This window comes from Odontesthes bonariensis, chromosome 12, assembly GCF_027942865.1.
Source record: "Odontesthes bonariensis isolate fOdoBon6 chromosome 12, fOdoBon6.hap1, whole genome shotgun sequence".
Taxonomy (NCBI): domain Eukaryota; kingdom Metazoa; phylum Chordata; class Actinopteri; order Atheriniformes; family Atherinopsidae; genus Odontesthes; species Odontesthes bonariensis.
Genome location: NC_134517.1, coordinates 11,688,507 through 11,713,634, shown reverse-complemented (window position 1 = coordinate 11,713,634; position 25,128 = coordinate 11,688,507). Strand labels below are relative to the sequence as shown.

Genomic DNA, 25,128 nt, shown 5'->3' with positions numbered 1-25,128 from the left:
TGTACATGTGACGGAGGCATGCACAGTGCCAGTAGGGGGTGGGATCTCAAAAGCCATGCAGTAAGCAGTGTGCTCTGTGCATATGATTGAGGAATGGCATGGATAATAAATGTGTATTTGAATGGCATCTGTTTGTTTTAGTCAAGATTATGCTAAAATATACTTTAAATATACTCAAATATTTTTAAGTTCCCTAGAAGAGCCAACCTTCAATTTTTAAAAATTCCCAGTTTAATCCCATAAATTCCCGTTAATTCCCTTAAATTCCCATAGAAAGTTTCCGTTTTTGAAAATTCCGGAAATTTTGCAACCCTATATGCAACATTAATAATTGCAATTACAGACATCAATGACAGCTCACCTGTGTCTGTCGGAATGGCGGTTGCAACGCGATACTCACCAACATAAAAGTGGTTTGTAATCTATTTTGTTTCATATGTAAAAACTCTGGAGGTGTCCGATTTTTAAACAAAAGTTAACCGAAGTAATATGATGCATGCTGAATATACATTATAATTCAAAAACAGCATCAGCCAATGTTTTAGCTCAAATTAGAGATGCTTCATGTGAACACTAGATGGCGGTGTTTGGCCACTCTGGCCCTATTCCTTTGGTTCTAAACGGACACATTAAACCCTACTGTGCCCCTTCATACGCACACACGCTGCCGGCTGGTACTGTAGACATGTACTCGTTCAGCATTATTGAGAATGTACGTATAATGTATATGAGTATTTATGATACAGGGTTTAATACTGTTTCAGCAGTGTATTCGATAACTTTCCTTATCCATCTACAGTCAACTTCGCGCGCTCCGATGTCTCAATGAGCCGGTGGGAAAGTATTAGAAGCGGTTCGGTTCCTCCCCCCCTCACACTCTCTCTTCCGCCTCCCTCTGTAAAGCGTCCAGCCTGTTTTCCCCGCCGCTCACCCCGCTGCCGCCCCGCTCCGCCGGTCCGTGGCTGGCGCGTCCCGCAGCGCACGGCACACTATTAAAGACTGCACACTTTACCCCCCCCCCCCCCCCCCCCCCTTCCCCCCTAACCTCTGGCAAAAAAAAAAAAGGTCCAACTTCAAGGCTCAATATGTTTCATGTCGGGATGACATACGATCGGTGACAGGAAGTCTCGGGGGAGTTGACGCACAGCAAGAACAAGAACGAGTCTCGGCTCTCCCCCGAGCAGTTTGCGCAAGGTGAAACAGTAGATGGCCGATTAACCGCGCGGCCGCGTTTCATGGCTGTTTTAACCCGCAGTCACTGTGTGATGTTCTCAGTGTGTTTCTGAGCTCGGGCTGGATCTCTTCACTTTCCCCCCTCAAAACTTCAGTCCCTGGATCGTTTGGGGGAGCGACAGGATGGGCTCGCACTCCGGCTCGACTCTGCAGAAACAGATGCTCCTGTGGTCCCTCATAGGTGAGTCTCACGCGCTCTGGCTTGCTGTTGAATAATGTATGAAATGTTGAAGACTTGTGCTGTGGGAAAATGTCAAAAGGACCAATTCAAAGTCGTGACGGAAAACGAGCGTGAGACTTAATGAGTTTGAATGCTCCCCAGTTTAGGAGCGCTTCATAATGATAACAATAACAACAACAATAATAATAATATTAATAATTATGATAACGATGCTAAAGGACCAGAGAGGAACTTGTCTACTTAGTTTGTCACAGTTTTAGGATATCAGACAGCTGTGATGGTGGATGGGAACTTTATTGCGGCACACAGAAAAGAAACATAGTGCCAGTGCTTTTATGTGTAATAAAACTGCCTTTAATATTTGTATCAACCGGGCAACCCATAACATACTAAACCCAGTTTATCTATTTCATTATACTTAAGACTCTGGTTTATTAGATGATATAAAATGTATTAAAGGATTAGTAAAGGAGACAGAACCCTGTTTGCTGTGTAAACACAATAATCTTTGTTTAAACTGGAGCATAGCAGTGGTGCCAGGCAGGGACGTTTTTTTCCAGGAAGGAAGGACTTGCAGCTAGTGAGATGTGTGAGGAAGACTCTTAGTTGCTTTCATCTGAAGTTGATTGTGGAGGGGACTTTTTAATGCCTCCTACTTATGGATATGAACGGTTGTGCATCTCTGAGTCTAGCTCATGAATTTAGACATGGGGTGATGGACTTTGTACACTTGTATGATTATTCTTTTGTGTGATTTTCTTCTACTAGTTTATTAGTTTTGATACTTTCTCTACCCCGATTCTAAACAAGTTTTGATGCTGTGTAAAATGTAAATTTAAAAAAAAAAAGGTAATGATTTGAAAATGTCATAAACCGATATTTCACTCACAATAGAACAAAGAAACATATCAAATATAGAAGGTGAGACATTTCACGATTGCACGAGAAACATTAGCTCATCTTGAATTTGATGGAAACAACTTGTCTCCAAAAAGTTGGGGACAGGGGCATGTTTACAGCTGTGTAGCATCCCCTCTTCAACAGTCTGGAAACATCTGGAAACTGAGGAGACCAGATGGTGGACTTTTTGGAAGGGAATGTTGTCCCATCCTGTCTGATGTGCGATTTTAGCTGCTCAACAGTCGTGGGTCTTTGTTGAATTTTGCATTTCATGGTGTGGTAAATTAGCCTGGGCGAAAGCCGACTGTTGACTCTGTCAAACAGTCTGGGAAAACCCAAGAGGAATCCGTTTCCATGGAAGGCGGGTACTTACCCAGCAACTTAAATTCATTGGAGTAACGGAGTTCCCTTAACCAATCATAATGTTTAGAAATGACGTTGGTTATGCGCAGAGTTTCATGCTTACTCTCGCGAGGCTCTAGCTCGCGAATCACGCTTCCCACATCCGCTTTCATTATACCGGTACCATTTGAGAAATCAAACTTTTCCCAAAGCCAGTTGGAAGGAGAGCTTCGACATCCTTGCCACTAACAAAATTGACGAGGCATTTCTCTTGCTCTCGTTTTAATTGTGCAATGATCTCCAGAGTTGAGACAACTTCATGGATAGCTTCTAGCGTTCTTCTGTCGCCATGTTTATTTCCGCTGCGGTTGAACTACAATTACATGGACTACAATGGACTGGCGCGTGAGTTCTGCGTCACCACTCGCAACTGTTTGCTGATTGGCAAAACACTGAACGAACCGAGGTAGGGGGATTTGGCCAGACTATATGCGGAGCCAAAATCTTTGGGCGGAAGTACGTAGGATGGCGTCGCCAGGCTAGTGGTAAATGGTTTCAGTTGGTGAAAGATATTGGGTGCAGGCAGGCATAAGACTTGTTTAGCATTGTCTTGCTGAAGTATGTAAGGCCCTCCCTGAAAAAACATCTTCTGGATGTTGCTTCTGGATGGTGCACGTGTTGCTCTGAAACCTGAAACCATTTTTTGATACATTTCCGGATGTGCACAGGCACTCGTAATTGAGGTCATCACCATCAGAGATGCAGACTTTTGAACTGAGGGCTAACAATAAGGCAGAAAGAGAAAGAGTTTCAAAGTTCAAATGACCACAGAGCAGTTTCTTCTTGGCCTCAGTCCATTTTAAATGAGCTTTGACTGAGAGAAGGCAGCAGTGTTACTGGATCATGTTCATGTAAGGCTTCTCCTTTGCACGATCAAGCTTTAACCTGCATTTGTGGATAGCACAGTGAATTGTGTTCACAGATAATGATTTCTGGAAGTATTCCTGAGTCAGTGCAGTGCTCTCCATGACGTTGTCATATCTGTTTTTAATGCTGTGCTGACCGAGGGCCTGATGTACAGAGATGTTTCCGGATTATTTGAACCTTTTGATGATGTTATGTACTGTTGATGATGGAAAACTTTACCTCAAGAAACACTATTTTTAAATTGCTCCACAATTTCTAGAAGCAGTTTTTTTCAGATTTCAGAACATGTGCCCATCTTTACTTTCTGACAGATTCTTCCTCTGTACATACACGCTGCTGCCATCATATTCAAGATGAGCTGATATTTTTTCATGAAAAAGTAAAATGTCTCAGATTCAACATGTGATTTGTTTTCTATGTTCAATTGTGAATATAATAGTGGTCTATTAGATTCTGTTTTTAATTAGATTTTACACAGCATCCCAACTTTTTTTGGCGTGTTTTTCCCTTATATTGAAATGATTCAATAAACATAATAAGACTGAAAAAATACACCCACTCACCACATCTCTAACCTCACAGTCTCAACCACCTCATGGTTAAAATGAAAATACCTCTTATTTACATAAAACAACAATAGATATAACACAAAGGTGAAACTCACCTTAAGGTTTTATTTCTCTCAGTCTACCAATACAACGATGAAAACAACCGGACTGTTACATAAGCTTTTGTTTTCAAAATGATCTGACATTTAGATCCCAGTTAACCAGATCCTGCAGTTTTCTGATGAATTACTGTATATAAATCGGTTTGACATGTGGGTGTAGGCTCCTCCATAGATTCTCTCTTTGGAGTGGCTGTTATTTCTTTTGTAAGGTTTTAATGAAATCAGTATCTCTAGTTGAGATGTTGGATTGGTTATATGAGCTGGAAAGGTCTCAGATACATTAAGTGCAGTAAGACGATGAGGGAAGATGGGCTAAACGGGCAAATATGTGCGCACACAAACTGACTTAAAGGCTTCTAATGCTGGGTATAATTTGGAGATAATTGAGTTGAAGAAATAAAACTAAAAAAGAGTGTTTTATGCAGAGAGATTGTAGGAAAAATTCCATTTGTATTTAAATAGCAATTATTTTCATTTAATTAGTTTGTGGGCAAACGTTTGTGCTCTTTTAAAGAAGATACCGTTTAGTTTCACCCTGTTTGCCAAGAGGTATACATTAAAACATTGACTATGAACATCAATTCTTTTGAGATTTTTCTTGCCTGACATTTTTGTTGTAAGCTGCTTTTTATATTGATTCAAATGTATTGAAACATTTGCAAAAAAAATAATGCAAATAAATGTATATAAGGCAAAAATCAGTTTGTACAGTTCTAAGAAACTTGAAAGACAATATTTGGTGACCATCTTTATTCTTCAGCACAGCCTGACTCTTCTTAGACAAGCTTTCTGTCATTTCTTAGTCTTCAGGAATAATTCTCCAGGCTTCTTGAAGGACATCCCAAAGCTCTTCTTTAGAAGTTGGTTGCCTACTGTTCCGTTCTCTGTGATTAGTCTGAGGATTTAGATTAGGGTGAGGAGCTACAAAGTGATTCTAGCCAACCAGCTTCCAAGAGATGAGGACTGCTCACATTATGTTGTCTAGAGTCGATACCCAAATCAGGAGAGAGTGATCATGTCCATATATACACATGAACAGACACGAGGAATCAAACAGAGAGACAAACGGGGAACCAAGAGAAGGAAGAAAAACAGACACATTGAGCTAAATAAACTAGCTAACAAACTAATGGCGCTTTTCCACTAGCTCGCCACGGCTCGGTTTGGTTGTGTTTCCATTACAAACGAGTATACTTCGTGCCTCCTGGACGTGGGCGGGGTCGTCGTAACACGGCTGCGCGTGTTGCTGCTCACCCTCTGGCTTTTTGTCGCACAGAAGGCAAGAGAAGAGAGCCAAAGAAGACTCCTGGCCACCAGACAAAACAGTATTGAAAAGTACCGGAGAGTTTTGTTACGAGCTTCAAAAAGACGACGTTTGGAGGTAAGCTAACGGTTGCTAACGCTAGCTTTTATTATCCGCGTTATGACGCTTCCAGTGACGACACTCATCGCCCAATCAGTGGAAGGCAGTCGGCTGACGTCACGTTTTAGTAACGCTTCGGCCCGCTTGGAACCAGGGCTGAGGTGATACGGAAAATCGTCCCGGTTGCAGGTACGGCGTGCTAGTGGAAACACGCGATAGCGCGCCGAGCCGAGCCGAAGCGAGCTAGTGGAAAAGCGCCATAAGTGCAAGTGTGAAGATTTCTGGGTGTGATAAGAGAAGTATCTAAATATATTTAGTACCTTTTCATACTTTTCCCCCCAAAGATTTATTTATTGCCTAAACAGTACAGTCACAGGCCAAGACCTTTTTAAAAAATATATTTTTATGGGCTTTTGATGCCTTTAATGATAGGACAGTTGGAGAGAGACAGGAAGCAGAGGGCAGAGAGAGGGGAAAGGCATGCAGCAAAGGGCCGTCCGATGCGGGACTTGAACTGGGGCCTGCTGCAGCGAGGACTGTAGCCTCTGTACATGGGGCGGCTGCTTAACCCACTACGCCACCGACCGCCCCCCTAGGCCAAGACCTTAACCAGAAAACAGCTAACAACCACTTTATGGTATGCCAGAACTAATTCACAAGACATGCGTTTTAGCCAGTCAAATCAAAAGTGTTTATTCCTAATTGGAACAGTGACGGTCAAAGGCAAAGTGGAAAGCTGGCTGTAAGAAGAGAGGGCTGAGAGGTGAATAATTAAAGAGTTTCAGACTGTCTGTCCAGAAATACGCTCATAGAGGAAGACTTAAAAAAAAATTGGACAAATGTTTAAATCCACAAATTGTTCTGTAAGAAAAGAAGAAAAGCGCAAAAGCCCAGCACAGGAATTATGATTTAAAGTCTGTGTAAAGTGGATTACTTTATGCAATACAATGTGATTTTGTGTTGTAGTTCTATGGTTTTTAATCCAGAAGACTGAAAAGTTTAGATATGAAAAAGAAGTTTATCATCCAAGATCAGCCACTTGATAATTACCTCCAAATGGTTAGAGGAAAACACAAGTGTTTTTTTTTTCTTGTATTGGTGTGCTGCTACTGTTTATGATCACATGTAATTATGTATTCACAGGAAACTGATCTCCAATTCAGGTTTAAGAATTAGTAAAGTGTTTTTGGTAATACGAATAATTTTGTTAAGTTCAGCTGAAAGGATCATATTACACCGAATTGCATTGTAATTGGCTTGAATTGGACTATATCTTTGAAGTGTCTTGACATTTGTTGTGATTTGGCGCTATATAAATAAACTAAATAAACGGTCTTCTGACTGGACTCCCCCAAAAGAGTCTCAAACAGCTGCAGCTCATTCAGAACGCTGCAGCCCGAGTTTTAACCAGAACAAAGAGATCACATCACATCACCCCAGTTCTCAAGTCTTTAGATTGGCTCCCGGTCAGATACAGAATAGATTTTAAAGTTCTGCTGCTCGTCTACAAATCACGGAACGGTTTAGGTCCAGAATACATGAATGACATGCTAGCAGAGTATAAACCCAGCAGAGCTCTGAGATCTGCTGACTCAGGTCAGATAGTGGAGCCCAGAGTTCAAACTAGACACGGTGAAGCAGCTTTTAGCGTTTATGCTGCACACAACTGGAACAAACTACCAGCAGACCTGAAATCAGCCCCAACTGTAAGCACTTTTAAATCCAGGTTAAAAACATTTCTCTTTCAGTGTGCTTATGGTTGAGTTTATATTTTTCTTTTTCCAATCTTCTTTGATTGCTTTTAATTTTTATTCTATTTTTTTCTCTTTAAATTGCTTGTTTTTATGCTGTTCTTTTAAATGCCTTGTCTTTATGTAAAGCACATTGCCTGTGGTATGAAATGCGCTATATAAATAAAGATGCCTTGCCTTGAATTGAATTGAACTGAATCTAGACAAGGCAAGCAAATCCTTGAAATACTCTCCATCATGTTGATCACTCATTGAGTGCATCACTGTGCAAACTTAGTTTAGTATGTGTGAGCCCATCACTGTTCATCTGTGGTTTTCTCTCCTGATTTCACACACAATATTTTCACAGCCATTGCAGTTTCTTTTGACTTGGCTCCTTTAATACATAAAGGAAATGAGCACACACTTACTAACACACTCAACTGCAGTACGTGCACGCTCCCTGTGTGACGCTTCAACAAAGGTTTAACAAACAAAAGCTTCCCCTGTTCTTTGGCCTTTGTTTCCTTTGACAAGAGGAAAATGTAGGTGTTCTGGATTTAGACAGTTATGAGTCATAACCACAACCTTGTTGTCTCATTGATGAGTCACTGTGTTCTTATATTAAGTTGCAGTTTCTGGAAGAGTCCTGAAAAGTATCTTTTTCTAAAGATCCTTGAAAAACGACAGCATCCCAATTATCATACCATTTATCTGCTTAGAATTCTTTTCTTTTTTAATCTTAGATATTGTCCGAGATTGATTGAATACTTTATCAAGCAGGGTGGAACAAATGAGAATTACCTCTCATTCGAGCCAACATTTGTTCTTTTCAGTCTGTAATCTTCTGTGGTATTTTTTGTTTTTGGTCCAGAGAATGCAAAATGTATGAGGAAAAGGCCATCAGTTACTTATTTCAATACATATGATGGGATTGGCTAAGAGAGTTGCTTTAATCCTTTTTCTCTGCGGTGATCATCTTTGAAGTGACAGCTCCGGATTAAATTGGTATTCTCTTTACATATTTCACACACTGAAGCAGCTTAGCAAATGGTATTGAAATGGCAAAAGGGATAGTTTTACCTCCTCCAACTTGAGCTCATGACAGAAGTAGCCACATTGGACCACAGTGCAAAATGTTGCAGTTTCATAATAAAGCCTCTTTAGGTTTTTCTTACTCTGTTCCCAATGCAAATACAGGTTCAGTTCTACATTTTCAGCTCAGTTCCTACATGATGATATCCACTTTTTATGGGTTGTTAGTGTTTTCCTGGCCACTAACATTTAAAATGAGGAAAAGGCAGGAGGTGCTCTTCCATATACTTTGGTGACACTGAACACTTTTATGAAAGGGGTTGCTCTTTTTTACTTAATTCTCAACTGCAAATAACAAATAGAAAAAAAAAAGTCCATGTTACGTTTAGATACAAAATTATTCGTCACAATTCTCGTCATGTGCCATGAATGCCTCCACACAGGAAACAGCCCCAGTATAGATTTCAATTGAACAATTTAAAAGCATTGATTGTGACACTATTATGTATTGGACAGATTCCCTGGTGAGACTATAGCCCCGTTTCCACTATGCAGTCCGGTACGGGTCGGTTCAGAACGGTTCGCTTATTTCAGTGTTTCCACCACCACGAAAGCGTACCGGTCCCATGTAAGTAAGTAAGTAAGTAAGTCATTTTTATTTGTACAGCGCCTTTCACAGATCAGGGTCACAAAGCGCTTTACAGGTACAATAGAAAAAAAAAAAGAAAAAAAAAAAAAATGGAACCCGTAACCATTTCTGTAACCCTTCTGCTTGGGGTACCTAGCACACAGGACCGGTTCCAGGCTCTGCTCTCCGTTGTTGGTGAGGAGGCTGTGCAGCGGGAGCTCGATGGCGCTGTGCTAAACCAAAAAGTTTTCCAGCTGATTGCCGCAAAAATGGCAGAGAGTGGTTTCAACCGAACCACGAGCCAGTGTGGCATTAAGCTGAAGAAGCTTGGAGGTGGTTCCAAATTATGGATGTTATTTGTTATTTGCTGTTATTTGCTATTTACGCTTCAGCACGCACTCCGCCCACCCCGGAGGGTCCCCTTTGTACAGTGGCAAGCCCCCCTTTTATATAGATACTAATTCTGAATTTGACTCTATTGAATTTAATTACGATTAATTGGATTATAACTGAGTTGAACGGGATTATGTTTAATGACACTTGAAGTGAACTTGTTTCATTTCTCTATTTAGTGCCTGTATAGTGACGCTTGTTGTAAATTAGTCCTATATACAAGCTGAAATCAATGAAGAGATATGTTTCTTTTTGTCTAATTATTAACCACAAATATATTTTTTTAAAGTTTAAAGCAGAGACCAATTTTTGGAGTACAACATTAAAAAGTAACCTCACTATGTGAATAATCTATGTACTTTTCTAAATGAAAATAATTATTAATATTTTCGAACAGTATATACTAACAATACACTTCATCATCTTTCGGCTTGAAGTCTGCGGTAAGACGAGAAGTACCAAAGAACAGTACTGCTGACAGCCCAGGCACTAGCTCAAATAGCATACATCGCTTCTTAAAAAGTGGTTTCTGTCATGAAATATGATGGCAATGAATATTTCCCGCAAGTTTTTATGTCATTAACTAACTTCACTCCTTCTGTTCTGTGTGCTAGTGCTTCTTCTGCGAAAAACTTCCATTATTTCATAGATGTTCATCCTCAAAGATATCTGCTTTCAAGTATTAAGTTCCAGCTCCACCTTCGTGTCCAAATTGAATACTGAGCATGAGGCTTCAAGACAACAGTTCACAAATCAAGTGATGATGTCAAGGCAGCGTTGCCTGTGATTTACTTAGTCTAAGCTTGGAGGCAGCACTGCAGTAGATAGGTCTTCCAACAATCAAGTTTGCTCAGCAAGTTATTTCTGCTTGTAAAGCCCAAATTTCCTTGAGAATAAATCATATAACGTACTTCTCTGTAGAAGATTATCATAAATCCAGCAACCAACTATAGACATGATGTCAGTGAGTGAAAGTAGGTGGGAACTCATTGTTAGAAAATAGTTTGTATGCTGATAAATGATAAATGTTATCTCCTCTTATTTATAAACTGACAGCATTAACAGTAGACTACATTTGCTTCCAAGCTTTCAAATATTATGAAATACAGTAAGATACTATTGTAAATGCTCCATAGATTTACAGCAGTATCTTACATTCCATAATGATTAGACAAAGGCATGTAAACCCCTACATTAACAACTTCCAAAACGAGAAAAAAAGTCATGATAAGACTGGAGTTACTGATTGTAGAGGTGTTCAAAGTGTGGCTCTAGACTACATCTGCTCTACTTATGAACAGTTAGGATGTTTGAACTCTTTCAGGACCTTATGTGATGCATTTTTAAATTTTAAATAACTGACATCTGAGATGCTAACATTTCACATCATTCAGTTGGTCACTTTATACTATGGTGCAGGCTGGTGAGTAAAAACGGTATATTTAAACCATTTACACTTAAAAGACTGGCTGAAAAGTAGGATAATGAGAGCTGTGATACTGAAGCAAAAAAATATATGGAAAGAAACCAGAGCTATGAGCTAAGACGTGCTAAAGACGCTGGAGCTAAGGAAGAATATTGTTATCAGTGTCTCACTGTACAATATTTCCATTTCTTTTTATATGGCAGGTGAGAGCAGACAAGACGAAGACTTATTGATGCAATGCTATGTATTTTTTTTAGCAGAAGAGTTCACGTTCAGTGAGATGTTGTTACCCCAGCACACATAGATCTTTTTCAAGATAATAATAGGGGAAGAGAAGCAAACGCCTCTCCCCCTGCGGATATATTTTCACGAGTCCGTGATGTATCCATCAGACACAATGATGCTTATTTGTCTTTTGTGTTCTTGCCTCAGGCCCAAGTTAAGCTCCCAACTATCTAGAGGATATGTATACATAGATTTTGTGAAAGTTGCTGCCTTTTGTTGTGTCTGTTGTGCTTGGAGAGAGTATGTAATTCTGGTGTAAAGGACTGAAGAGAACATTTTTAAGAAGCTTCATAAATCAGCGGTGGTGTGGAAGGGAAGGCATTGACAGCTGGAATTGCATCAAGGAGACAGAAGCAGATAAATAAGGTGGGTGGGGCTGGACAGTGAAAGTTTTAATAGTGCTGATCTATAACTGTGTCTGCTGTGTGTTATGTGTGTGTTTGTGTTGAACCTGCGCAACAGATCCGCCCTCTGGACTTTGGCTAATTAGATAGATGGTGAGTAAGGTACAGGAGGACAGGGAAGCTCATAAAAATAGCCAGCCATGATACAACTGCCTTTCATATGTACCATATTTAAAGTTTCCCTTGTTTCCTTCTTTCATTAAGAAGTCACTCAACTTCCCCTATCTTTAACACTTGTAGAGACGAGATGACAAGTTATTGGCGAACCAACACCATGGTTTTGTGCTGCTGTGCGATATTTTCAAGCAGGCGAAGCCGAAAAGACTACATTAAAAAATGACCAAAGCTATTTGTTATGTGCTTTTAAAGCTTGTCACAGCAAAAGCTTACCACACAGCAATCAACCAACAGAAAAATTATTTCTAACTTTTTCCTTTAACAGCCCTCTTTCCTTTTTTTTTCTTCCTCATTGTCCTGTCCAGCATTATGGGATCAGAATTGTAACCTGAATACCGTTTTTATCCCAAACACCTTTGCTTTGCCAAGGAAAGCTTAATGAATGTAAAGCTCCCCTCGTTTCCCAAGTGCTGCTTATTTATTTACTTTTGTCACAATACTTTACATGTAATGGTGCCGAACCTGACAGGGGGACAGGAAAAGAAGGAGAGCAAAGTAAAAGAAAGTAGACAGAAATAGAAAGAAATTATCAGAGAAAATAATGAAAAACAAGACAAAAAAACTAAACAACTAGCTGCTACATCTGTAGAATCCAAACAGAATACATCATACGGCCTTTGTAGGGAATCCAGGCGGAGAACAATCAGGAACACCTGCAAGTAGACAGACAGGGAGAAAAAAAACAACAACAACAAAATAAGCACAATCAGCAACGACACCAGCAGCAAGAATATCTAACATAATTGTGGATATGGATGAGTCGAAACCACAGGACAACACCGCAACTGTGTGCATGTTTCCCTGTCCACTTAGCTCATTTATGCAAACCTACTCTCCATACAACGCATGTCCTCTGAAGAAGAGGAGATGTAAAAGAGGTCTGGTCACCCTATGTTAGAAAATAAATAAATAACTGAATTTTTGTTAGGGTGACTTAAATTGGAATATTAAAATACATGCAAACATGTTAGTCTGATTAAATCCGTTTTCTTAAAATTTAATGTATGCTGTACATTGCAGGGATGTATGCTCAATGGGACTAAAACTGGCAAAGGTGCTCGGTGCATGCTCCACTGTTCCTGCCACGGGCTTTAAACCAGAAGTAACTGAAGAAACTGGTTCTTAGAAAAAAGACAAAGCCGCGAACAAGGGAAAATAACCACAGGGGATAGTGTGTATTTCATTTTCAGAAAGAGTGTTTTGTATGTGCTTTAGAAGCACATGCAAAAATGTACAGAACTGTTCAACTCACAGCTTGTCGAGGTATTTGTCAGTTATTTTGGTCAGTGATATAATAGTCAACTGGAAAAAGCCCAATATACCTAATAAGCCAGAGATACTCATTGCGCGGCTCGCGAGCCACATGCGGCTCCTCAAGCTTTAATTGGTGGCTCGCACTCGCATAGTAGCTTATATGTGGTAATAATAACAATAATCTTTTTCAAATAACATACAGCAAATACTGCACAGTATTAAGTATTTTGATTAAGTTTGCGTTTTTGTAGTATTAAGTATTTTATTTTTATTAAGTATTAATTAAGGCTTTATGGTGTTTCCTAAAGGGGGCATTGTTAAACCTGGCAACGCAGTCGCTTAAACCACTGTCACACTTAACCGCAGAGCATGCTAGCTCCTTTAGCCAGTGCGAGATGCAGGCACAATGGATGGGTTTTTAATTAAAAAAGGGCAAAAACCAGCACAAAAAAACAAACAAAATTCATCATGAAGACGCCAGAGAGGGGACGAGCAGGCACACGTCGGGTGTACCGCGAGATGCAGGCACAATGGATCGGTTGTAAATTAAAAAAGGGCAAAAACCAGTCCAAAAACCATGCTCATTTTGAATGTCTCATTATGATTACAACAAACTACAAATACAAGATTAAGAAAGTCAAGGACATGCACGCCAGTTCCCGCTCATCCCAGTATTAAAGGGGAACTCCGGGGCATTTGAAGCGCGTTTCCATTGCTAGAGGTTGTCAAATACTGATAGTAGGACACAGACCGGTGCAAATCTGCGCTCCCTGTGTGGAGATCGCGCTGTTCGCACAGCGTGTCATGCGAGGCAATACGTGGTGGTTAAGGGGCAACTGCTAACCCTTCCACGTAAAACAACAACTTGCACACTGCAGAAACGTCACACCACTTTAAAACCCATCCGACAAAAAAGTCACAAGCCTTACCATCAAAACCATATGCATGGTTCTCACATTACTGGCATGGGGACGTTACAAAACAACTTTATAAACAGCATGTAACTCACCGGCTGGTTGTAGGCTCGCGCATGTGAAAGCCCAAAAGAGTCGATGGAGAATAATCCCATATACAAAACAATTATATTCTCTAGAAAAACTGCGTTCAAGTATTTAAAACATTACAACAATATTATTGGGCATGTATTGTTGTAATGTTTTAAATACTTGAACGCAGTTTTTCTAAAGAAGATAATTGTTTTGTATATGGGAGTATCCTCCATTGACTCTTGCTAGCACTTAGCTCAAAGCTGTTTTACAAAAGCTTTGCAGAGCTGCAAGCATACCTCTTTAGTCTTAGTCTTGTTTATATGTATGTAATAATTTAAACGTAATTTATATGTATGTAATAATTTAAAAGTATGTACGCAATCACGACTTACAGAAACTGAAAGGCAAATAATCACTAGCCAAGGGGCAGTGATTTGTTGATCAAATACATTTTTTTACATCTGTGGTCATCTGTTAACATTAGATCTACTGCATGCTGCGTAAGTGTGGGAAATAAAGGCCCTCGCAGTCAGTCTTTCTCCAACTTAACAGGTTTTAAATAATGCATGGAGCATTTTAGGGTAAGGAATCCTGGTGGCATTCACTTTCCGCACAGATCGGAATGAGGTCAGGGATTTGAACTAGTGACCTTCAATTCCTCCATTCTGTTTGTACCAGTGGCTTCAGATTTCCTTGACAAAGAATACTGTGCAGTGTTACAGTGTGTGCTACAGGAGATTAGATGTTCACACCCTATTTATCTGCAGAAATCCACTCTCATAGGTCACATTTAAAACTTCCTATTAATATTTCAATAGAAAAAAGGCTATCATGGTTTGAATTAATATAATGGAGCTCTAGTGAATTGCCTTCCATCAGCGTTGCAATGATTATACCCATTTCCATTGTTTGTGAAGCGTAACTTATCAATTTCCTAGAGGGGATTTAGTGTCAAACTGACCGAGGCAGTGTAGAAAATCTCAAATTAGACTAAATGAAAGCAATTGTTTTGTACATTGATATTTGAATTGTAACAACTGCCATTTTTGCAGTTATTCCATGAAATAAAGCAAACAATTATGCGAAGAGGCAAATATTCTCCAATGTCACTGTTGCTCTTTTGGCTCAGCTATTCTTTTAGCCACACAGAACTAGCCAGTTGGGGCAATGTGAAAAAAAATAAATCCATTGGTTTAAATTTAGACTCTGCCAGTGTTCATGTAAAGACAGATCTGAGCTGTAGTTTCAGTAACACTCAGTCTCCCCTCTGATAATGTGGGAGGAGGTTAATCTCCACCCTGTAGCTGCTGGTAAATCTGGACATATATCCCACTTCTCCACAGTGATCACCTGATTGAACAGCTCATCTGTCTGTGACCAGCTGGCATCATATATTACTTTGACCTCAGGTAACCGCGGCGCCTCATCACCCTCAGATGCTCTGTACTGTTGGCTGAAAATCCTTTTTATTTTTTCCTCATATGGAAGTTAAGGGATCAATTATAGCCGCCAGCTTCTCCTTCAACCTTTCTGTGACAATTTGCTGTAATTAAATTAGCATAATATATATATATAATATATGGAGCTTGATCATCTTTATATGTGAGGACAAAAATTTTAGATTCTATTCTGAATTTAACAGGGAGCCAATGAAGAGAAGCTAAAACTGGAGAAATATGATCTCTCCTGTTTTTGGATCAGCTGGAGGCTTTTCAGAGAATATGTGGGACAGACCAATAAAGTATAACAGTAGTCCAATCTTGACGTAACAAATGCATGGAGCAGTTTTTCCTGCATCACTCTTAAGCCAGAATGTTCCTGATTTTGGCAATAATACGAAGGTGAAAGAAGGTAGTCCTAGTTATCACAGTTATGCAGACGATACACAACTTTATTCGTCTCCGTCACCGGACGACTGCAGCCCAGCAGACGTACTGTGTCAGTATCTGGAGGAAATAAACACCTGGATGAGAGAGACTTTTGTACAATTAAATGACAAAACTGAGATCATTCTGTTTTGTTGCAGAGAGAAGAGGGTCAGCGTTGGTAAATATCTTGAGACTGGCCCTTACAATCACTGACAAAGTTCGTAACCTTGGAGTGTTGATAGACTCAGATCTGACTTTCAGCAGCCACATCAAAGCTGTCACCAAGGCAGCTTTTTACCATCTCAGAAACATCAACAGAATTAAAAGTTTTCTCTCCCAAAAAGACCAGAAGAAACTCATCCATGCATTCATCTCCAGTAGACTCGATTACTGTAATGGTCTTTTAACTGGACTTCCCTAAAAGAGCATTAAACATGTCATGATATGGAAGGTGGAGGCGAAGAAGGAGGACCCAAAATGCAGACTATAAGTAAAACTGGATTTATTCCAAAAAAAACTGCAACACAAAACGCGGCTGAGCCAGAACACCAACAACAAAAACTGATCAAACAAAAACCGATGAACAAACAGACCTGAACGGGACCCGATGAAACAACAGGTGTGATGGTGAGTATCTGACAATGTATGAATCCCAACCAGGAGTTTAAATGCAGAGGAGTAAATGACAGGGAGCAAGTGGATAATTTCTTTGTAAATATGGAAATGCCATCCCTAGAGAGGGCAGACACGGACAGATTGGAGGGACCTCTGACTTCAAGGGAGATAGAGAATGCAATTCGAAATATGAAGACAGGCAAAGCGCCGGGCCCAGATGGGTTCCCGATTGAATTTTATAAGACATTTGGGCCCAAACTGGTAGCCTTGCTTTGTAGAGTATATGAGGAGGTCCTTGAGAAAGGAACTTTACCTCAAACAATGTCACAGGCTAGGATCTCTGTACTCCTTAAGAAGAATAAAGATCCGCTTAAATGTGAATCGCCCGGTGAGTTTACTTGGCTGTGACTATAAGATATTGACAAAGGTATTGGCAGCTAGGATTGAGCCCGCCGTGTGCAAGATAATACATCCTGACCAGACGGGGTTTATTGCTGGTAGGAAACTCTCCAGTAATCTTCGTCGCCTTTTCAATGTGATGTACACGGCTGAAGACAACATTGAGCCTGAGGTGGTGATATCCCTAGATGCCCACAAAGCCTTTGATAGAATAGAGTATTTATATCTGTTGACTGCTCTTGAGAAATTCGGGTTTGGTCCTAAATTTTGTTCATGGATTGAGATCATATATGCGAACCCCCAGGCAATGGTCAGAACAAACAATGTAATATCTGAACCTTTTCCTCTATTCCGAGGTACGAGGCAGGGTTGCCCCTTATCACCTCTACTCTTTGATATAGCGATTGAGCCCCTTGCAATAATGTTGAGGAACGCTGCGGGACTTGGCGGAATACACAGGGGGATGCAAAACCATAAACTTTCTCTATATGCAGATGACCTTCTCCTTTTCCTGTCAAACCCTGTCACAAGCATCCCGGTGGCTCTGGATATTATTGAAGACTTTGGGAAGGTTTCAGATTATAGAGTCAATTTAGAGAAAAGTGTTCTTTTCCCAATTAATAAGCAGGCGAGGAGACTATCATTCCAAGCATATCCTTTTACAACACACAGAGATAAATTCACCTACTTAGGTATTAATGTAACAAGTAAATACGAAGATTTATTTTATCATAACTTTAAGGTGACACTGAAGGCAAAATTAGACATGGAAGGGTGGTCATCCCTCCCCCTACCATTAGTAGGGAAGATAAATTCTGTTAAGATGAAGATCATGCCGCTGTTTCTACATCTGTTCCAGACAATTCCAGTTTTCATTCCTAAGTCATTTTTTAAAGAGTTAAATAGATATACATCCACCTTTATCTGGAAGAAAACAGTTCCTCGGATAAGAAGGGAGTTTCTTGAGAGACAAAGAGAAGAGGGGGGCTTAGCTCTGCCAAACTATATGCACTACTACTGGGCTGCTAACATACATAAGCTGTTGTTTTGGGTCTCACAGTTAGATGAGGATGATGAAACCCCAGTGTGGGTACATATGGAAAGACATGCATCTTGCCCAGTGGCTCTACGCTCCCCAGTCTATGCTCCTCTGCCCATAAGGAAACATCTTTATACAAACAATCCTGTGGTACGTAACTCTATCAAGATATGGGTTCAGTTCAGGACACATTTTAAAAATAGAGATGCCCTCCTATCCGCTCCCATTTATGGCAATCATTTATTTTCCCCAGCCCTTGGGGGTACAGCGTTTGGGGACTGGCATAGAGCTGGGGTAGAATGTGTTAAAAATCTTTTCAAAGATGGGGGTATTCATATCTGCTGCTCAATTGGAGAAGGAGTATGGAATCCCCCTAAAAACGAACTACCTCAGATACTTCCAAATTCAAGAATTTGTGAGGAAAACATTCTCTTCATCACTCATGCTATTGCAGAATGTATGGATAGATGAGCTACTGGATACAAATCCAACTACTAAAGGGGTGGTCTCCAGGATTTATGTGGATATTCAGAAGGGGGCGTCCCCGTCTCTTGATTACATGAAGAGGAAATGGGAGGAAGAGTTAGGGCTGGACATATCAGAGGTTGACTGGGGACGGGCAGTCGAACTAATACACTCGTCTTCTGTATGTGTTAGACACGGTTTGATACAGTTCAAGGTGTTACACAGACTTCATTTTTCAAGGGAGAAACTGGCGAGAATTTATCAGGGGGCTAATCTGACTTGCCCTAGATGTAAACAGGTGCCAGCTAACATATGCCATATGTTCTGGACCTGTCCCAGACTGAAAGACTTCTGGACTGAAATTTTCAGAACTTACTCATCCATTTACGGGAAAAATGTAGAGCCTGACCCTCTGGCAGCCATCTTTGGTGTGGCACCAGGAGAAGCACAACTAACGATCACTCAAGGGAAAGCAGTTGCATTCTCTTCATTGTTGGCCAGGAGATTGATCTTATTTAATTGGATAAAGGCAACACCACCATCCCACAAACGCTGGATGGAGGAGGTGATGGCACACCTTAAATTAGAACACCTTAGATATACGCTGCAGGGCAATACAAACAGATTCTCTAAGATCTGGCAGCCTTTTATTTCTCGTTTTGAACAGGAGCTCACCTCTGCTCCAACATAATTTGTTTTAAAATTCATGTTTTTATTTTTATTATTATTGTATTATTGTTGTTATTTTCTATTTGTTTATTTATTTTAGAGTGTCTGGGCCACATGGGTGGTGGTATGTTTGATGTTTTGTATGGGTGATTTGTCTTGTTGTGGTCTGTCTGTAGTTGCGACAGATATTTGTGTGTGTATGTTGGGTCCTGTTGTCTTGTTGTTGATGTCTTGTTGTTTGAATGGAAAAATCAATAAAAACACTTTGATTATTATTATAAATGCAGAGGAGGGTGAAGGCAGCTGAAAAATTTCTGTGAAAGAAAAAATGAGATGCAGACCAAAATGACTGCAATCCACACGTGCCATTTTTGGAGGGAATACGCTTCCTGTATTCTGTTGTGTTGTTTCTACACACTATTACACCAATTAGAATTTCAGTATGATCACCTAAATGTTTGTGGAACTGTGGAATATTCTCGCTAACTTAACCACATCCTCTGATCATACAAAACTACACAGCTTTGTGGAGACATACACAACATGTAGAAGGCCCAACTAATTCAATTTGTGTTCCATCTCACTTTTGGAAAAAAATGCCTTGAGAAATAGTGGACAAAAGAGACGATATTAAGATCGGCCGCTTTGACATAAATCACATGGAAGGGGTTGAAAAACATGCCTACAAAATGCTGGAAAAAATAACAAGTTGTAAAATTTGACAGGAGAAAAATAAGGATGAAACGCCCTCCTTCTCTCTCCACATTGATACATTTAATAGCTGGTCATTATTGAAGGGTCTCATGGATTTGTGTATAGGTGTTTAAGTTTGTGTGATGTACATGTGTGCATTTGCTAAGCAATAACCCAGTTTTCACTGTTACACCTCAGTAGCTAATGAGCAGCGCCCAGGCAGAGCCACTTAATGAAGCATGTGTGAATCTGCTTGTGTATCATTTTGTGCGTGTGTCTATGTGTGTTTGTAAATCATGTGTGGGCCATGTCTGTAGTGGTAACCATTAGTAATTATCCTGGCTCAATGAAACCAACGTTTATTTCAACCCCTTGGTAGTATTAAGTCACACTATGTGCCCTAAACACACACACACATTTTATTTGCTGTCATATCTGACACATACTCTCAGACAATAGGCCAGTTTCATACACAGGCACATTTAAACATGGCATACAAGTAAGTTGCCACACACAGTGTTGCACATTTGCATGTGAACGCATTCATGAGATCAAAATTGAGTCAGATATCTTCTGCCAAGCTGCAGCAGTCCCTTTGGCAAGACTCCCAAAGCTCAGTTGACACTGAGTGTCGACAAAGGAAACCTTGTATTGGGCCTCATGCAAAAATATTTTCGTATTTTTATGAACACGCCACGTCAGATTCAACAAACGCTTTTAACTTTGGAAAAAGTGTGTAAACGACCTGCGTAAATGATGAATGCCACCCGTGCGTATTTAAGTGCACGTGCATGTGGATAGTAAATTTGCATACTCTACGCCCTAAATAATACCATATAAGGCTGTGCTCCCTCTCTCCTGTAGCAGGAAGTGTTGAGTGTTTAGTCATGAGAATGGCATCAAGGCGCAAAAAGAACAACTTTACGGGCTCTGAGATTGAAGTTCTGCTTTCAGAGATCCAAAAAGGAAAATCTGTCATTTTTAGCAGTGTCAGCAGTGTAATTATGTGACCTGCTGAAGCGAAGAAATGGGAAGCAATTACGAGTGCTGTTAATTCCATGTCACCTGTAGTTCGTAATGTTACCGAAATAAAGAAGAAATGGTTTGATATGAAAATGGCTTAAAAAAAAAAGTCTCCCCATGGCCAGGCGCTCGATGACTGCAACTAAAGCCGTGCAATCAGTCGTTTCTCTCGTCATGATGGCTCTTTGATGGGGCGGTCCATGAGGGGGGTCTTCTGGCATGGGCTGGTTCAGGTAGTGGGAGACCCTCGCTCATGGCAAATTTTGTGCAAAACGCAGCATGCCAGAATAATTCACATGGCCTTCAGCAGTGTGCTCCACAACAGCACGGCTGCTTTGATGCGTATATGTGCAGTCTATTGCTCCGATAATGTACTTAATTTGTACTTGTTCGACAGCGGTGTATGGGAATCTGATGTACCATGGGTGATAAACTGATGAGAGCTTTGATGACCAAGGTTGGCGCGGGACTCACAGAGGACTGGGACACACCCGATCTGTCTCCGATCTCCCTCTGAAAGGTTTCTGTGGCCAGTTTGTGGCTCTAGCAAGCTGCATATTTGCAGCAGCATAGTCCTTGGCAATCTAAATCGCGATGTCAGCCATTCGTCTCCGCAAGGATATCTACACGGAACACATGCTCTCTTCCAAGAGCTTGACGCGCTAAGGCATCCAAAAGTAGTAAGTCAGCTGCTGGTTACAGATTGACCTTGTTTTATACAGAGTCAAATTTACCTTCAATTAGTGCATAATTTAAGTCAAACAGAATAATGTCAGCATCATTATGGGGTATAATGTATATATTTATTTATGATATCTTCAAAGTAATTAAATATTCAATCCATTAGTCAAGCAAACTTGATTTGAATAACAGCGGACTATTTTACGTGACTCCTACGACAGGTCTGGATCACTCGTAAATTCTGTTCGTACCTGTTACGTACAGTGTTCTGTATGTCTTTTATGTATGTATGTATGTTGTCCATGTCTTGTGGTATGTATTGTATTGTGTTGCTGTTTTGTCTCCCCCTCCTGTTTCAATTCTCTCACTTCACAGATGTGCACACCTGGTTTCAATTATCCCATCATTCAACCACACCTGAGCCAGATCTTCAATCAGCCAGTCCCCTTTATATAGTCCCTTGTTTGTTTCCTGTGTAAGAAGGGTGGTGTTGCGTTGTGAGCTGTGGCAGAGCTCCAGTTAGTTATTTTTTTGTCTCTTGTTAATTCTTTTGTTGGGTACACAGGGACTTCAAGGATAGGTAAGATACCCTGGGGTCTACATATTACATCCACGTAAGTTTACCTTTTGTTAGAAACCCTAGGTAAGAGTGAGCACCACCCGCTGTACTTTTTTGGGTGCTCAGCACCTGTAAAAGGGGGGTGGGGTTAAGTTCTTTTTCATTTCTTTGGTGCCACTGCAGTCCTCGTTGTTCCCTGTGTTACCATTTGTAAATAAATACTTTCTTTAATTGTTGATACGTTTCCTGGTTTTGTGTGACTACACCCTCACCTACCCAAACCTGTTGCCTTATGTTGTGCCTTCCCACTCCGAGCCATTTGGGGGCGTAACATAAATTGGGGGCTCATCCGGGATCTTTGATCCTATTAAGCAACTGGTTTGGTGAGTGTTGGTGTGTAGTGCACAGGTCAAGTAGGCTTTTAATGTTGGTTAGGTTTGTTAAGGTATTATGGCCACTTTTGATATTGACGGTTTTCTCAGTGATCCTTCTGTGGAGCAGATTGACCGCTGTAGAAAGAAAGATTTGTATGCCATTGCGGCACACTTTGAGTTTACTGTATCATCTAGTTTAAAGAAAGCTGAACTGAAGGAAGCTGTGGTGGGCATGCTGGTGCACAATAAGGTGCTTGGTACAGGCAGTGCTGCGACTGCTAGTGAGCCTGTTATTCCGACCCCTGTGTTGACTTCTAGTGCAGAGAAGGACATCAGGAAGGAAGAGGTAGCTGAGGTAGGGTTGGTTGAGGCGGTTCCTTTAGATGGGGTCTCTAATTTGGAGCTTAATCCTCCTCGCACTCCTCCCCCTCCTCGCACTGTAACCCGGTTGTCTCCGCTATCCTTTCCAAGGATAAGCGATGATGCCCGCCATAGAGTACGATTGGCACGTTTGGAATTTGAGGCACAAGAGAAGCAGAGAAATGCTGAGTATAGTCACCGCTTGGCTATTAGAAAAATGGAATTAGAAATAGAGGCAGACACCTCTTATCGTAGGATACAGCTAGAAGTAGCAGCAGAAAAAGAGGTGAATTTAAAGCGCCTAGAATTAGAAGATGCTGCTAAAGCTGTTAGTGCAGCTCAATCTCAGGGTTCTAATAAGTCAGTAAATACTGATCTCTCCGCGGCTGCGGGTGGGTTTGATGTAAGCAGAAATGTACGCTTAGTACCTCAATTTCGGGAGACTGAAGTAGACTCGTATTTTAGTGCTTTTGAACGAGTTGCTACGTCACTGAAATGGCCTAAAGAGGTCTGGGCAATACTGTTACAGTGTAAACTGACGGGTAAAGCCCAAGAGATTTTAGCTACTCTGTCTATAGAGGATAGTTTGTCTTATGAAGCACTTAAGACCGCTGTACTTCGTGCCTATGAATTAGTGCCTGAGGCATATAGACAAAAATTTCGAACTTTTAAATAACTGCCTGGTAAAACATTCGTGGAGTTCGCCCGTGAGAAAGAGACTCTCTTTAAGAGATGGCGCAAGGCGAGCGACGTGACTGATTTTGAGTCTCTGTCCCAGCTTATTCTTCTCGAAGAGTTTAAGAATAGTTTGCCTGATCGGTTGGTGACTTATCTGAATGAACAGAAAGTGGGGACGTTAGCGGAAGCTGCTGTGTTGGCTGACGAATTTGTTTTAACACATAAGAAACATTTGGAACTCCCAGAAGTGAGAGTAGAGTTTTTACCCCTTCTGCCTCAGCCAGAATTCAGTCTAGTCCGCCACGCACATTCCCTCCCCGCTCTCCCGAAGAACGCGAGTGTCACTACTGTCACCAATTTGGACATATCAAGGCTGATTGTTTTATGTTAAAGCGCAAACTGTCATAGCCAAACAAACGACCAAAAGAGGTCGGTTTAGTGCAAACTATGGTGGGTCCAGTGTCAGTAACCCCGGAGATGGGGGATGACATTTTGGAACCCTGTTACGCACCCTTTATGTTGGACGGCCTGGTTTCCCTTCTCCTTGCGCCTTCCCACTCCGAGCCATTTGGGGGCGTAACAGTACCTGAAAGAAAACGTAAAATACGAAAAAATTGGTGAATGCGCTAGGTAAATCACTCGTATGCACGACTTAAGAACAAATCTGTTCATACGAATGATTGTTGCATGAGGCCCATTCAGGGCTCCAGACTGCGACCAAATTTGTGTGCGTGACTGAATTTCACATCTCCTCACATTTCCAGTAAATTTGCCCTTTTTCCCCCCCTTTTTTTTTTTACACGTTAAATGTGAAAGGGGCGCCTCATTGAATCCGTAAACCAATGAGTGTGAGAAGGATACTGTAAGTGGCTAATGTGTGGAGGGGGAGGGTCCTAAAGTTAATCGCTTGCGCATTTACAAACGTCTGTGGAAGGTGAAAGAGAAAGATTTCACATCACAACCTGTGTGAGTTTGAAATGAGCAGGCAAACTATTGACTCGTTCTTCAGACCTGCGGCTAGTGTGCCAGTGCCACAGTCTACAGTGTCACCGTTGGATGATGATGATGATAATGATTCAGAGTCAGAGGTTTGTGTGGCGAAAAAGGTCCGAACCCCAAATTTGACTGGGGACTGAGTGGCTGCGAGAATTCAGCTGGTTAAGGGACTGCAAAGAGACTAACTCCATGAACTGCGAATGTTGCAGTCGCTACCCCAGAACTGGGGGGAACACGAAGTTTGCCGACAGTGCAGGTACTTTGCAGTTTAAACATGACACACTGGTGACTGTGTTTCACCAATCAAACGTAGCCGTGCAGTCTCGTCACCATACTCAATCTTAGCTTTATAATCTACAGTCGTGGCAAAAAAAAAAAAGAAATAGATGAAAAATGTCAGAATCAACGGTCGGAAATGAAGACTCAGACGAGACCTCCAACTGAAAGCATGTTTACCTTACAAAAAGTGCGAAACAGCAGCTACATTATGTGTCTTCTGTGTCAACCAAAACAAATGGACATTTCAGGATTCAAAAACTCAACATCTTAACTTGAGGAAACATGTAGCGGTAAGTTTCCTAAATTCGTTTTTTTCCACATGGGCGAATGTTTGTTCTTTAGATTACATATGGGTTACATATGTTTTAAACATTTCCTAAGTCTCTTTTATTTTTTATTGAAGTATTTGAATTTACCTGGATTATTTTAATTTAAGCTATTTTGTAAGTAATTAATTCATTTTAATTTATTTTATCACTTGGATGAACTCCAA

General features: G+C 40.8%; 1 protein-coding gene across 1 annotated transcript in view; it reads left to right on the top strand.

The window, feature by feature from the left end:
- The first annotated feature begins 1,035 nt into the window (after positions 1-1,035).
- The window catches only part of ramp1 (receptor activity modifying protein 1), a 123,075-nt gene continuing 98,982 nt past the window's right edge, over positions 1,036-25,128 (top strand). Inside the window, exon 1 of the mRNA XM_075478636.1 lies at positions 1,036-1,414. Within this exon, the coding sequence (XP_075334751.1) occupies positions 1,357-1,414 (58 nt within the window). The 5' untranslated portion in view covers positions 1,036-1,356. The remainder of the gene's footprint in view (positions 1,415-25,128) is intronic.